The sequence below is a fragment of the Rhinolophus ferrumequinum genome, chromosome 16, assembly GCF_004115265.2.
Source record: "Rhinolophus ferrumequinum isolate MPI-CBG mRhiFer1 chromosome 16, mRhiFer1_v1.p, whole genome shotgun sequence".
NCBI lineage: Eukaryota > Metazoa > Chordata > Mammalia > Chiroptera > Rhinolophidae > Rhinolophus > Rhinolophus ferrumequinum.
The window spans coordinates 42,359,000-42,374,919 of record NC_046299.1 but is presented as its reverse complement, the minus strand read 5'-3'; the positions used below and the strand labels follow the sequence as shown (position 1 = coordinate 42,374,919).

General features: G+C 33.2%; 1 protein-coding gene across 2 annotated transcripts in view; it reads left to right on the top strand.

Annotated features, from left to right (window-relative positions):
• The window catches only part of RTKN2 (rhotekin 2), a 60,854-nt gene that overhangs the window by 28,475 nt on the left and 16,459 nt on the right, over positions 1–15,920 (top strand). For both annotated transcript variants that reach the window (XM_033130796.1, XM_033130795.1), the window contains 3 exons: positions 3,781–3,875; positions 12,115–12,221; positions 13,141–13,272. In XM_033130796.1, coding sequence (XP_032986687.1) covers positions 3,781–3,875; positions 12,115–12,221; positions 13,141–13,272 — 334 coding nt within the window. The remainder of the gene's footprint in view (positions 1–3,780; positions 3,876–12,114; positions 12,222–13,140; positions 13,273–15,920) is intronic.

Here is a 15,920-nt window from a genome sequence, read left to right as displayed (position 1 = left end):
TTTTAAGCAGCAAAATTCCTTATTTAAAAGAAATGACAGGACAAATAGTGTTCTGGACAAGGTACATTATTCCCAGGGCCTCTGTTTTCTCATAGGAAAGGTAAGGATGCTTAGACATAATCATTTCTTTTTAGAAGGATCCTTAGAGACATTTTTTAGTGTTTCATACACCTTTAAAGCCCATAAAAATAATGAGTAGACCTCTCAAACAGTTTTAAAACTTTATTGTTTGGCAGTGAATATTTACATTTTGTTATCCTGTCATTTATTTGTGTGGCCCAGGGCAGATTAATTTACTCTCTGGGTTTTTGTTTTTCCCTCTGTAAAATGGGAATAATGGTAATGTAATCATATCCGACAACATAGGATTATTATGAGATTCAAAAAGATAATGCATGAACTTGGTATATTGTAAGCATTTAATAAATGTAGCTCTTACCATTATTGTTACTATTTTAATGTTCCAAGACCAGTGCTTTTTTTAAAACTCATGCCGAAGCATTGTAGTTTAGAAACTTAACATAGGGTTATAAAATATAAACATATATTTTATAATAAAATTTAAACTCATAGACGATAATCTAAATGATGTTAGAACTTGCATTTAACTTATATTCCTCTTCAAAGCCTAAAGGAATTTTTGAGACACATTATTGGTCTTAAATTCTGTCTAACAGGGATTGACATATTTGTCTTGAAGTATTCATTCTTCTATTTAGAGCTGTCATTTTACCTGGTTTATACATGAATCCAAATATTAATTTCCTTTATGAATAACATGTCCCATGAAACTTGCCTGCCATTTGTTCATTTATACCATTAAACTTGGTCAAAAGATAGAATACAACCTTTTACAACATTTCACCAAATCATTTTCTCTTAATACTGGCATACTGTCGAGCTTCTGGTGTGAATCCAGAGTATCCGAGGTTAAGCCACTCTTCACTGATACTTCCTTAACGGAGTACTTCAGCACCACCATAAGAGTTTGAGAATAATATTAGTAATCATAAAGGGATCGATGTTATTTTCTTAATTGTGATCTCGTTCAATAAGAAGATTCCTAATACAGCTTTTAATTTTTAGCCAAAATGGGCATGAGAGATCAAATTTGGGCAATATACTCATATATCTTATCTAGTAACATGGCATGTGACAAAGTATAGCTGTTCTTCTGACAAAAGAGTGCATTTTTTTCAGACTACCATTTAAAGTATAATAGTTATTTATTTTTTCATAACATTTTTGGACACCCCCTCCCCCCCAATGTTATAACAATTGACCTATTTGATTTAAAAAATGTAGCTGATTAAACTTTTGGGAACTCAATATTAGGGTTGGCCAAAAGGAATGAGTGTAATGTTTTAGTAAGAAAATGTTATCCTGACAAGAATGTTTTAAAAGTGAGGTCATTGTTGGTGTTGGAAGTATTGCCACTGTAATTAGTCATGGTTTAAAAATGAAGTAACTTGAAATGTCATCATAAAGTATTATTGTTTGATCTGAAAGAAGACACTGAACATTTTTGGTAATTTTTAGCATGCTCCCTCATGTGATTCATTTATTCATTTAATTTGTGGAATTGAGCTTACTGAAATTCTTGTAGCTACATTTTCCCAGTGCCTCTAATAGCTGAATTAACTATTTTATGTTCCTTAAGACCTATTTAGTACATTATTCTTCATTGTGTAAATATACATCATTTTAAACAATCATCTTGTGAAAACTGGTAAAATTGAGAGTGATTATTGACTTGACAAACAGGTGTATTAACTTTTTAAAAAAGCCACTACACTACATTTTAAATTAGATAGAAGTTACAAAACAACTATACTAACACTTGTCCACAATAAAATGGATTATTTATGTTTTGAGGAACAAGGGTATTAATGGTTTGGTAGTGTGAAAGATGATGCAGTGTCCAAATGTAACTAAGGAATTACTCAGCTATTGAGTGTAATTTATTTATTCATTCATTTAATGATCTTAGAAATGATTATTCAGCAGTTATATCATGTGGTACATTGGATTCAAAGGTTAATAAGTCATGCTCCCTGCATTCACAATTCTTGCAGTAGTAAAATATGGTCACTCTGTATCTGTTTTAAAAATACCTTAATTTTAAACTATTGCTTAATGAACTATATTGGCAGACTTCCCTTTACACTAGGAATTAAATCCACCCTTCTTCTCAGGCCCAGAATGTCTTAGGTGATCTAATCCCTGTCTGTATTTCCACTCTTGTTTTGTACCATGTTTTCTGCTTGCTTGCTGTGCTTCAGCCACTCTCATCTTTCAGCTTCTTCACACATGTTCTCTCTGCTTAGAATGTTTTTCTGCCTTCTTTGCTTGGCTCGATCCTTCTATTAGTTCATAACTCTTACCTTTTCAGAGAGTTCTTTCCTGGTTCCCCTGCCTAACACAGGTCCTCAGTTTTCTCATCCCCTTTGTTTCTTTCATAGAAAAAGTTTCATTATAACTTTCAAATGCGAATATTTGATAAATTCTTCTGCTTTTTTTTCTCCTCCCTGCATCAGAATATAATACTGAGTCTCGTTTACCATTAATGCCCATCACCTTGCATAAGACTTGACACATATTAGGGTTCAGTTAATATTTTTTGAGTGAATGGAGATCTTTCAAAAGAAATACTTAATAACTTAAACCAAATATTTTTCATATTTTCTTAAGGTAAAGTAGCATAAAGAAATAAACATGCTAAGTTGATTAATCAGTTGTTAACTATAAACTCATTTATAACATCTAAATGTGTTTTTTTAATTCATTTTTTATTGTGGTAAAGTATACATAACATTTACCTTTTAACCATTTTTGAGTGTAGTTCAGTGGCATTAAGTACATACACAATGTTGTGCAACCATCACCACCTGAAACTCTGTATCCATTAAATAATAACACCGTTTCCCCGACTCCACCCAGCCCCTGGCAACTTCCATGCTACTTTCTGTCTCTATGAATGTGACTACTCTAGATCCTCATGTAAGTGGAGTCATACAGTATTTGTTCTTTTGAGAGTGGCTTATTTTACTTAGCACAATGTCTTTGCAGTACAACTGTGTTGTAGCAAGTGTCAGAATTTTTTTTTTTTTTTAAGGCTGAAAATATTCCATTGTATGTATATACCACATTTGTTTATCCTTTCACCCTTGAATGGATACTCGGGCTTCTTCCACTATTTAGATATTGTGAATAATGCTGCTATTAACATGGGTGTGCATATATCTACTTGAGTCCTCCCTTTCAGTTCTTTGGCTATATACCCAGAAGTGGAATTGCTGAATTATATGTCGATGCTATTAGGTTGATGCAAAAGTTATTGCGGTTTAAAAGCTTAAAAATAATTGGGAAAATCACAATTACTTTTGCATCAACCTAATATTTCCAATTTTTTGAGGAATCACCACACTGTTTTTCATAGTGGTTACACCATTTTATAGTTCCATCAGCTTTGTACAAAGGTTCAAGCTTTTCCATATCCCAGGCAACATTTGTTATTTTCTATTTTTCTTTGTTGATTTTCAGTAATAGCCATCATAAAGGGTGTGAAGTGATAATCTCCTTGTTTTGATTCGCATGACTAGTGATCTTGAGCATCTTTCCATGTTTTTATTGCCCATTTGTATAACTCTTTTAGAGAAATGTATGCAAGTCCTTTGCCCACTTTTTAATCAAGTTTTTTGTTGTTGTTGAACATCTAAATATTTTATGTGATAGAAGATTACTAAAATACTTAAAACATGTCTTCTTTCTCACTATTAGTGGTGCAAAGTATAATTTGCTAGCTCATACTACCTTGACCTTGGAAAATGCTGAGGACAGTTTCAAGACACATAATCTGTCTATTAATGGAAATGGTAAGTACAGTCTATATTTTACTTATTACATAGATTATGTCCGTATATATATGTGATGACAGTAATAATTTCTAGTTTTAACATGTTCCCCTGAAGTGGATATTGGCTTAAATAATGTAGGCATGAATGATTCTGTAGGTTCTTTCAAATATTTCCATCCCTTTTCCCCACAAGTGAAAACTTTGTTTCCCTTCTCCATGCTGTTTGCCAGAGATTTGTGTGTGAGGCTAGCTTAGTGAGAACAGAAAGGTTTTGTGTATTCTGAATCCTTGTCTTTGACTTAAATTTGATGGCTTCACCACTCTACTAGTTGGCAGTCAAAGACCTGTCTTATTTTTAAATTTAAAATTGAGGAAGCCAACCCTTCTGTTGTGGGAATCAGAGGATATGAGCTGATAAGGTTAAATCAGTCTTAACTGTTTTCTCTCTGGATGATATTGTTAGTTGTAGTTTATCCAAAAGAAATATGTGGCAAGGTGAAGAAGAGAGTTAGGTTATTAGGAAGGTTTGTAAAACTTAGCATGAGCGCTCCCCACTCTCCCAGATTATTTTACCTGTGATGAAGAATATAGACTGGTGTTGGTAAAGTAGTTTGGAAATAAGATTTGTGTTATTTATTCTTGTTCATATTCTGAAGCAGAATATATACAATTACAAGTAGATTGTACTTTACTAATACTGTTGTAAAGGTTGACTGGCTGCGTACTGATGAGATGGACAATTTTACAGCAGTGTTTTTGTTTCACACTAGAAATTACATTAAAAATAGAGGAAAGTTGATAAAATGTAAGTGAACAGTTTAACAAATAAGTATGAGATGAATGTGTGCATAATTACCTCCATATCAATAAATGGAACATTACCAACACTACTTCCCCTCAATTACCCTAGGTGTAAATATGTCCCAACTTCTATGAAATTCACTTCCTTATATTTCTTTATGGTTTTACCACCTATGTGTGATTCCCTAAATAATATAATTTAGTTTTTCCTGGATTGAACTTTATGTAGATGAAATCCCATTATGTCTTCTTGGTGACTTGCTTTTTGTTTCTTTTTCAGTATATTTGCATTTCTTTGCTTATAGTATTTTATTGTATAATTATCTCTTTATATAATTATATTTCATTGTATAATTATAATTATCCCTTATTCAGTTATTTTTAATAGTTTTAGGGTTTTTTTGGGTTTACTGTTTTGTGAATCAGGTTTAGTTAAGTTACATTTTTATACATATGGATCTATTTAATCTAGAATTTGAGGGTTATAAGCATTATAAGCATTAGCTTTATTGAATTTCTGTAGCATCTGTAGCAATGCCCCTCCTTTCTATTCCTGATACTGGCTTTTTGTACTTTCTCTGTTTTTTTTATTGTCAGTCATGCAGTAGGTTTGTCAGTTTTTAGTCATTGGTGTGTTCTATATATGCTAATTATTTGTTAGAAATAATTATTGTAGTTTACATATTCTATATTACAATTATAATAATAAAATCTATAATTATGTATTTTTCTAGTTCTCATATAGTTGTCTATTTTTGCTTTATATAATTTGAGCCTTTACTATTTGGTGCACACAGTTTTTAATTGTGTACTTTCTTCTACTCTTTTACCTCAAACTACTTATATTTATGTTGTAGATATGCTTCAAACAGGGTTATATATTGAATTTTAATTTTTATCCAATTTGACAATATTTGTGTGTTTTTTTTTTTTTTTTTACTGGAGCATTTGGTCATTTTGAAAATAATACCAAATAGTTTATAACCCACATTATATTAAATACTTGGATTTAAATCTACCATTATATCTTGTATTTTCTATTTGTCTTACCTCTCTCTTGCTGGTTCTCTGTTCTTTCTTGCCTTTTAAGGATTGATGGTTTTATGACTTCAGTTTTTTCTTTTTCTAATTAAAGTTATAATTCTTTTTCTCATCTTTTATATATTACCTCTAGAAATTTCATTAATCATATTTATTAAAAGCTAAAATTAAAACATAATTTTACCTTCTTTTCAGATAATGTTGAAACAGTTAAATACCATTTCTCTGACCTATATGCTATTATTATGTATTATAATTCTATTTGATTTCTAAATTTCACAAGATGTTTTATGCATTTAATATTTATTTAGATTTACCTACATGTTTCTATGCATTACGTTTATTTTACACCATACATCTGGGATCATTTTCCTTTTGCTTGAAGTATAATTTAGAATTTCTTTTAGTATGTTCTGCTGCTCTACTTCTTGGTTCTTTGTGTTTGTGTGAAGATGACCTTATTTTGCTTTCTGAAATTATTTTTATATAATATAGAAGTTTGACATTTAAAAGTTATTTTTGAATATTAAAGATATAATTCCACTATCTTCTGGCTTCTTTTACTAACTATTGAAAGTCATTTGTCAGTGTGTCTCTTCTGTGAAGCTAACTTTTTATTTTCTCGTTGTCTTTGATTTTCTGAAGTTTCACTATGATATAGGTATAGAATTTAATTTTATTTATGCTGCTTTTGGAACTCCTTGAACTCCTCCTCTAAATTGGTATCTTTCATTAATTCTGGACAAAATGTCACTTGTCTATTCAGACAGCCTCTGCTCCATTCTCTTCCTTTTCTCCTTCTAGCATTCCTGTTACACCTATGTTAGTTTTTCTCACTGTACTCTCTGTTTCTTATCCTCTATGATGTACTTTTCATCTTTTTTCTGTCTTTGATACTTTTCTGGATTTTTATTGAACTATCTTCCATTTCCTTTATTCTCTCTGCAACTCTGTCTGATTTGCTGTTAAATTTGTATACTAAGTTCTTTATTTCAGTTATTATATTTCTCAACTCTAGAAGTTTTATTTTACTTTTTCAATTCTGCTGTTCCACTTTGTATTCCCTGCATACATTGTTAATATTATCTTTTAGGTTTTTATTAAAAGAGTAAACATAGCTGTTTTATAATGTATGACTAGTAATTCAGATATATAAAGTCTTTCTAGGTTAGTTTCTGTTGTTTTTTTCTACTCATTCTCACTCATGATGTCTCAATTTCTTGCATATCTGGTTATCTTTATGTACTTGTCATTGTAATTGAAAGTTCAAGTATAGGAATAACTTGATGTTCAGTGTTTCTGTTTGCTTCTGGCCGGCACTTGGGGAGACTGTCAGTCTAGGACCACTTTATCCAAAGGCCATGTCCGAGTTTCTATGGATCCCTCCTCCTCACCTCCAGGCAATGGGAATTCTGGATAGCAAGGCTGGTTTGCTTCTGGCTCACCACTGTTGGTGATTCCTTTGGGATATCAACTTAGTATGAGGTAAATCTCCCTTTAAACCGCTTACATTGTCAGGCCCTAGACTGTGATTTCGTTCTGCTTCCCTCAGCTTGCAGAATCATTAAATCATAAATTCAGATTTGCTGGCAGCAGCAAATGCTGTCAAGACAAACACAGCAACTGTACTCACTGGTTCTCATTTATCCGATTTGTACTGATAATTTCTTGTAGTGTTGTTACCTCTTTGTTGCTCTGGGAAAAAAATTTTTAAACATTGTTGATTCAGCATCTTCAATAGGAGGATTGGTCTGAATAGTCTAGCCTTTCATCATCCCATACTTGATGTATGCAGTAGTAGTAGCATTATCAATTTTATCAGAAAATTTGGTAAATGAACTTTGTCATCCCGTTTGTGACAGTTCTCTAGAATTATATATATTACTACCATATGTTGAGTGCCTCTTATGTGTCAGATGCTATTCTATGAACTATTATTCAGCCTTCAAAAAGAAGGAAAATCTACGATATGCGACAACATGAATGAACCTTGAGGACATTATGCTAACTGAAATAGCCAGTCACAGAAGGGCAAATACTGCATGATTCCACCTACATGAGGTCTCTAAAATGGTAAAACTCATAGAAGCAGAGAGTAGAATGGTAGTTACCAGGGGCTGGAGGGAGGGGGACATGGAGAGTTACTAGTGAACAGGTATAAAGTTTCAGTTATGCAAGATGAATAAGCTCTAGAGATCTGCTGACAACATAGTGCCTTTGTTAACTATACTGTATTGTACACTTAAAAATCTGTGAAGAGGGTAAATCTCCTGTTACTGTTCTTACCACAATAAAATAGAAATAAATAAATAAGCAAACAAGCACTTTTAACACAGTTTTTATTCTTAGTCACTGTGAGATATAGTTATACGGAAACATTACAGTGAAGTGGTTAATAGTGGGGCCACAGCCTTGGATTCACATTCTAGATCTACCACTGGCTTTCTCTGTGACCTTTGCAAGTTCCTCATTATCATTTACAGTCTACAGATGAGTAAAATACAGTTTAGAGAATATAATATACTAGGTCATGCAACTAGCAAATGGTTGAGCTAGACTTTAAATAATCCAGGACAGGCTGTGCTCTTTCTGCTCTGGTTTCTGGTCAGGCATGGTTACTGTTAAAGCAACTAAAAGACTCAAAATACTATCCATGTGTGAAAAATGGACCTGATAATAAAAGGTCCCATTCTTTCAACTGAATCATCCGAAAAGTTGGGGAAAGGAATAGAATTCACAAAGGGAGTATCAATTTTAGCAGTGATTCCTCAGTTGTCTTCAGTGTTCTTTAAGATATTACTACATTCTCCTTGAATAAAATGCTCATGGGCAAATAAACATGAAAACTGTGTGGTTATAGCTCTTTCTTATAGAAACACTATGCAGATTAGCATATTAAAGACTGAATAGACCTATGCTTAAAGCAATAACACCCCAAAATTGTTGACTTTAGAATTTGTAAATTCCACTGGAAAATAATCTAAGAAATACTAACCTATATGCCTAACTCTTTTTATGTAATAGGTATATTCCTAGAAGTGTGTGTAAATTAAAAACTTGTAATTAAATCTTAAAATGAAAAGTTTTATATAGAAAAAGACACCTGATTTTTTCATTAATATAAGTCTACGTTAATATAATGGGGTTTTCCTAAATAAAGTTATGTTAATGTTTACCATAAAATCAAGAGGAAACACAAGGATTTTGAAATTTATAACTCAACTTTATTATTCTTCCTAGAAAAGCCAAAATGATATGGTTTATGTTTGTCATCAAGAAATTTTTATACTTTTTACAAAACAATGAAACCACATGGTGAAGATTGACTCACACGGAACTGAGATGTTATCTGGATTCTTTCTCTTGCCTGTGTATTGTTTTTGTTGTTGCTGCCGTTTTTAAACTCCATTTTGTTCCCCATTTGAAACTACAGATGAATTAGATAATATCTTTAAGTAATGAAAAGTCGAACTGCTCTTTCACTTCCTGTTTCATTTCATCTTGTCCTTATACCTCCCTTGGTTAGAAAAGAAGAATTGAGTATTTTGATTAAATGTGTTGACGCAAGGACTGAGAGACAGCATTGAAAAATGGAAAGGGTATGGTTTGGGGAGTAAGACTACTCTGGATATGAAATTATGAGAAGTATTATGTGCCAGACACAATGATAGATGTCATATACACATTATCTTATTTGATTTTCACAGCCCTCCTACTTAAGATAGGTAGTATTGTTTAAATGAGAAATTTATACTGAGATAAGTTAGGTGACTAGCCTAGATGCCATATTTCTTGTCAGAAGTAGAGAGGAGCTAGACTACATTTTAATCCACAGTGCTCCTAACCTGTAAAGAAACCTAGATTAGAAGTAACAGGTGATTGCATGGTATGTGGCAAGGAAGTCTACATCCAATAGGCCTTTTCAACGACTGCAATCAGGAAGGAATTATTTTTTCTTGGTGGGCCATGAAACCTGAGCTTGTTTTATCAGAGAAGCACATTGTTACATGTGATATTTAGGTTCCGGTACATTACTGATTGAACAAACTTTAGGAACTGGTCTGCAAAACTAATCATTTATGATTCTGTTTTTAGGAAGTGAATCTTAATTTAAAAACAACTAGCTTACAGATATTTAGGACATGTTATTAATAAATCTGGGATTGCTCATAAAGAAATTTGTTTTCAAACTTTAATTCACAAATCACAAAGTTGATTTCAGATGTGTTACTCAGATGCATGCTTTTATAGAACTTTTATTTCCTTTCCAGCCTATTTTAGGAAAGAAGATTATTTATTTGTTTGTTTATTTCTGTCTGTCTGTATGTCTGCATTTGGGAATCATTGCCCGTGTTGTGTATATGTGTTTATTTCTCTCAGGCAAGCCCTTTATTTCTAAAAGATAGCATCTTTAACATGATATTAACAAAAAAATATTTGAATAGTCCCCAACAATTTGTTGTGTGCTATTTTATAATAGAATGTTGAGCAGGTAACTTAATGAAAACCTGTTTTGTTTTATGTTGTACTCTTCATTTTAGGCTGGTCTTTTTTATTTAACTGATATATTAAACCGTGGCTACATTGCATCTATATATTAAATAATTTTACTTTTACTAGAAATGTTTTATTTTCCAGAGTACTATGGCTTTTTTGGTCAATAATAGTAACAGCCAATGGCTAGCCATTTTATAGACACTACTAACAGAAGTACAGTGAAAACTTTAAAATTCATTTTTGTGTGATCCAGGTGAACAAAGGGCCATATGCTAGATTTTTATTTACACCCCTGATTCACAGAATTGATTATGTTCCATATCCTGTGTGTCCCTGAAAATAAGACCTAGCCGTACAATCAGTTCTAATGCATCTTTTGGAGCAAAAATTAATATAAGACCCGGTCTTATTTTACTATTTTACTATAAGACCGGGTCTTATATAATATAATGTAACATAATATATAATATAATATAATATAATACCCAGTCTTATTTTACTATAAGACCGGGTCTAACATAATATAGTATAGTATAGTACAGTACAGTACAACATAATATAATACTGGGTCTTATATTAAGTTTTGCTCCAAAAGACGCATTAGAGCTGATTGTCTGGCTAGGTCTTATTTTCGGGGAAACACGGTATATTCATTGCTATGGGAGTATCACCATTAGGGAATTGCTTTCCCTAAGTCCCCTTAGTAGACAGAGCTACATACATGTACGTATATTTTGTCATGTTAATCTCTGTATGTTGAAAACCATGAGTTTGTACTAGTACCTCCAGTTCTAATCCCACATCACAGAGAGTTCACTCTATATATGTGTAATTCCTTTCTGTGACAGTGAGAAACCTGTCTCCTGTTATCTTGAATGCTTTTTCTTCTTTGATCGGTCTCCCTGAACGCAACCATTCTCCCATCTCCCCCACAAGGATGCTTCCTTCTCCTTGCTGGGGCTCTGACTCTTCATTCTGGGTGGACCCTTGTCCCATGTAGACATTCCTCCTTCTGCTCAGGCTTTAACTCCCCAGACCTGGCTGCCCTGACCCAACCCCATGTGGACACCCTTCTCAGCCTGCCTGTGCTCTGACACTCCATACCCCGCTGCCTTTCTGCTTAGATGTCCTTCTTATAGGGCTCTGACATACTGCTCTGGGCCATTGAATGTGTGGGTGGCTTCCTCACTGCTTTCAGACTCTGACTGCCATGGCTGGGCTATGCCACAAATGTGCACACTCCTTACTCTGCTTGGTCCCTGACTCCCTGTTCCAGGCCATCCCTTGAGCACAGATCCCCCTTGGGCTCCAGGCTGTGCCCCCTGTGATCTATCCTCAGCCCATCTGAGGCCTAGCAGGTCTGCTCACTCTCATCCTCCGGCTCCCAGCTGTGACATACCCCAGCTCCACCCCAAACCTCTGGCACAGATGCCCATCTTGGTGGGTTCCACCTAATGGCTTATAACTGAATTATTCAGTAAGGGGAGGGGAAGAGGAAAAGCCAAAAAATTTTAAAATTATTATCTTAAAGTTGTGTTCTGAAATGTTTTATTCAGAGTATCCCTTTACTATTATAATGAAAGAGCAAAAGTAGGATTCAACGTATAAAAATCACTTTATTAGAATGTTTTTTATAATAAATGAGTTTATGTGCTCTGAACTACTTCTATTGATTAATTACTTTAAGATCAAACAAGGTCAAGAGACTGAAAGTTCCATGTCTTGTTCCAGGTGATGGCATGCTATAAACTGTCCATTTAGTATCTCTGATTTGATTTTAAATATGGTACTAGTATTTGAGTAGGATGAACCTTTACATATGTTCTTATATAAAGCAAAAAACTAAAAAGAAAAAACCAAAATGTATAATGACCTTAAATAAACATATAACCTGATTTTTTTCTCTTTTGTTTAAATAGAGGAGTCTTCATTTTGGCTTCCCTTATATGGCAACATGTGCTGCCGATTAGTCGCCCAGCCAGCTTGTATGGCTGAAGATGCATTTGCAGGATTTCTTAATCAGCAGGTTAGAGGACTTTAAATATCCTATAATAATTGTAGTTCCAATTTAGATCTTAATCCTTCGGATGTTAAGAAGTATTTTGTAAAGTCTTCTTTTAAATAACGGTTTTCTCAGTGTTAGATGTAGACTGGGGGATGATGAGAAGGTGGGAAGGGAGGGGTCCGATGCAGTTTGGAAGGCTAAAGAGCTACCTCTCCAGGTTCCTCTGCCTCATTAATACCAGTAACAAGATAATCAGCAACAGAGGACTCCTTGTGGAAACTGATGACGACCACTCACCACCCTTCACATAAAGGCCTTTCTGGCAGGCAGGTTTTGGCACAGTGTAGGCCTCTGGGCTTCCAAAGCTGTCTCTGTGCCACCTACTCCTGATTTATTTATAGCCATAGTCATTTATATTCAGTAAATAATTAATTATGGGCTCCAATGAATCAATAGCTTTTTCTAAAAGAATCCGTTAAGAGGAAAGAAAATTTGCATTCTTCCGGGTAGTCAACATTTTCCGATGTTCTAAGGACAGTAAGGGAAAATTGTGTTTTGAATGAGTTATTTTTATAATTTTTCTGAGTCCTTAGATAAATTGCCGTGGAATTCTAAGCACTCGTTTGTTTAATAGACTAGCTTCTGGAAAACTGCGTTGATTTGTGATTTTATGTGTATAATAGTTATGTGGTAATCATTACCTCCATTTTGCTTATTTAATCCTTTTGAAAATTCTAAACCTTTCTTCTCTAAATTAACTTACTCTTTGATTTTGGGCTATTGACTTATTACACAGTAAATTAATGGGTAACTCTATCACATTTAAAATTTTCAAACAGCTAATTTAACTTTGATAATTTAACTATTTTATTGAGTTTAGAGTTATGATGGTAAATAATGATTTAAGGTTGATAGTTTCTTGATTTTTTTTTCCCCCCAGCAAATGGTAGAAGGTCTGATTAGTTGGAGAAGGTTGTATTGTGTTCTAAGAGGGGGTAAACTCTACTGTTTTTATACTCCAGAAGAAATTGAAGCTAAAGTGGAACCAGCTTTGGTAGTGTCCATTAACAAGGTAAATAAAATGATATTTTGAAAATAAAGATATAACATTTTATGAAGTTTGCTCCTTTTTATACAGTTTACATTGTTGCTATCTTAAAAAGAAAAGGGAAGTACTGCTAAAAATAGGTTAGTTCATAAGATAAGTAATCTTATTTTTCTTTCCATTATAGAGCTTATCTGGTAAAGGAAATACTATGTATTTCCTTAAAAAATAGTGATTGGAAAGCTATACCAGTAAATAGTGTTGAAAGCAGAGGATGTAACTCCATAACAGGATATTTAAATTTTTCATGAAGTTATGTAATTAAGAGAGTATATAAACATAAATTGTTAGCTCAGGTTACAGTGATACTTTTTCTAGTTAGTATTCATATGAACCCATAAAAAGACATTGAGTATACTTTCTGATTTCTTACGGGGTTGATGGGCAATTGTCCAGCCTTCTGTCAGAACAGGAAAGCCTGACACTCCATTAGAATACTTGAGTACTTACACTACATTTAAAAAGTAGTGCTACACCACCTAGAGAATCTATCAAACACACACACACACACACACACACACACACACACACACACACACATTTCATACAAAGGAGATTATTAAAATTTAGTTACAAATTTTTCACCTGCAATCTGTAGGAAAACTTGTCACAATACAGGTAAACCAGACTTTCTTTTATCCCAGGATCTTAAATTTGTCTTCATCTATCATCCAAGTCTAGTGTTTATTAGAGGGCTTTCCCCCCCCCCCCCTTTTTACAGCATTCCTACTCAAGAATACTTTAATGGCATTTCTAGAGCAGAATATTGTGTTTTCTGCCTATGGACTACACTTAATTGTTTCTAGTGTTTTAATTTGCTTGCCTTTGGTGTGGTTGAATTGAAGTATATTACAAAATATGAGCCATCACATCTGTTAACTCTGCATGTTCTACTTGTGTTTAAATTTTCTTTTGAAGAAAAATGTAATGTGGTATGCCCTGAAAAACATGTAGATACTGGTCTGCTAACCTATAAGGACTTGAGTTAATTTCTATGATCTTTTTCAATTTGGTCTGTTGCTATCCTGCTTTTAGAAATTACACTGCTTTTTACTTAGAGGAAATCTTTCTGTGAGACCTTAGATTATATAAATAAATTCACTTAATTTATCTGTTTTGTGTATTAGAGAGATTAGTGTTACTCTTAAATAATAAACCTCAATATTATTATGCAACAGTGAATTTATTTTGGTCTAGAAAATTAGGTTTATGAAAGTACAATTTTATTGGAAAATTGATATAATTTTTTTATTTTTTTATATTTTCATTTTGTTAATTCAGCATTCACTTTTCTCCACCTTAGTTTTTTGCAAATTTCAAATGTACAGAAAAGCTGAAAGAATAGAATAATGAACACCTGTGTATCCTTCACTTATATTCTTTAATTCTTGTTAACATTTTGCCACATTTGCCTTCTTTCTAGTTTCAAGTTTTTTTTCTAAACCATTTGAATGTAACAAAAAGCATAACATTTCTTCCCTAGAATATTTCAGCATGTTTCTCCTAAAAGCAAGGACATTTCTTTCATAACCATAATATTATTAGCACAGTCAAGAAATTTATTGTTGATAAAATAATATTATCTAACATACAGGGCAAATTGCCCCAATTGTCCCCAAAATGTTCTTTCCAATTTTTATTTATTGTTTGATTCAAGACCCAGTCAAGGATCACAAATTGCATCTGGTCACCATGTCTTTTGTTTGCTTCCCTTTCATCTCAATTGTGCCCTTCACTTGAGGGGGGAGGTCTTTCATTACATTGACATTTTTTGAAAAGTCCAGACCAGTCCACAAATCTGTATTTGACTAATTAGTTTACTAGATTCAGGTTAAATATTTTTGGCAAGAGTTCTACATAGATGATTTTTGTCTAATCTGTTTTTTACTAAGTAGCTATGTAGTAAAAATGGAATCCTACCAATTTTTTTCTTACATATTGTACAATGGAATATGGATACTCATAAACCAAATAAAATGTAATCTAAACAAATGGTATATTTAAAGCGATTTATTTCATTTGAAAACAGTCTTCAAGGTATTCATTTTACTTTATCTCAGCCCTTTAAAGTAGTCAGAACAGGTAAGTCTGCCCTGTTTTACGGGTATATTATTTCTGTTTTACAAGTGACGAAATAGACTCAGATGAGATAGAACTTGCCTAGCTAGTAAGGAAAATTATATGGCTCACTCTTTTCTTAATGGGTAGATAATAATTCATGGACTGTTTTTTCTATTTCCTTGTAAACATACTGCTAGACTAGATTTGGAAGGCAAATTAGACTTTCCTATCTCCATACCTGTTCTGATTCAGTTTTGGAAGTAAAAAGTAGCTCTGAAATGAGGTTCTGAGCCTGAAGTCACTACCTATGGCTTAGGCATGTGTTGAATCTTTGCCATTTAAATCTTAGAGAGCAGTTATAAGGAAACTACTGTTATTATAGGAAGCGCATCTGTATTTTCTTGTCTGACGACAAGAGTCTAATTTCTGAAAAGTGGTTAACAGTGTTTACATGGCCGGACAGAATTGACCTTTTTTCAATTGACTCATTTTTCCTTGTGGTAATAAAAGGCTGATGACCTGGCAGTGAATAGGGTTCTGTAGTCAATCAGTGC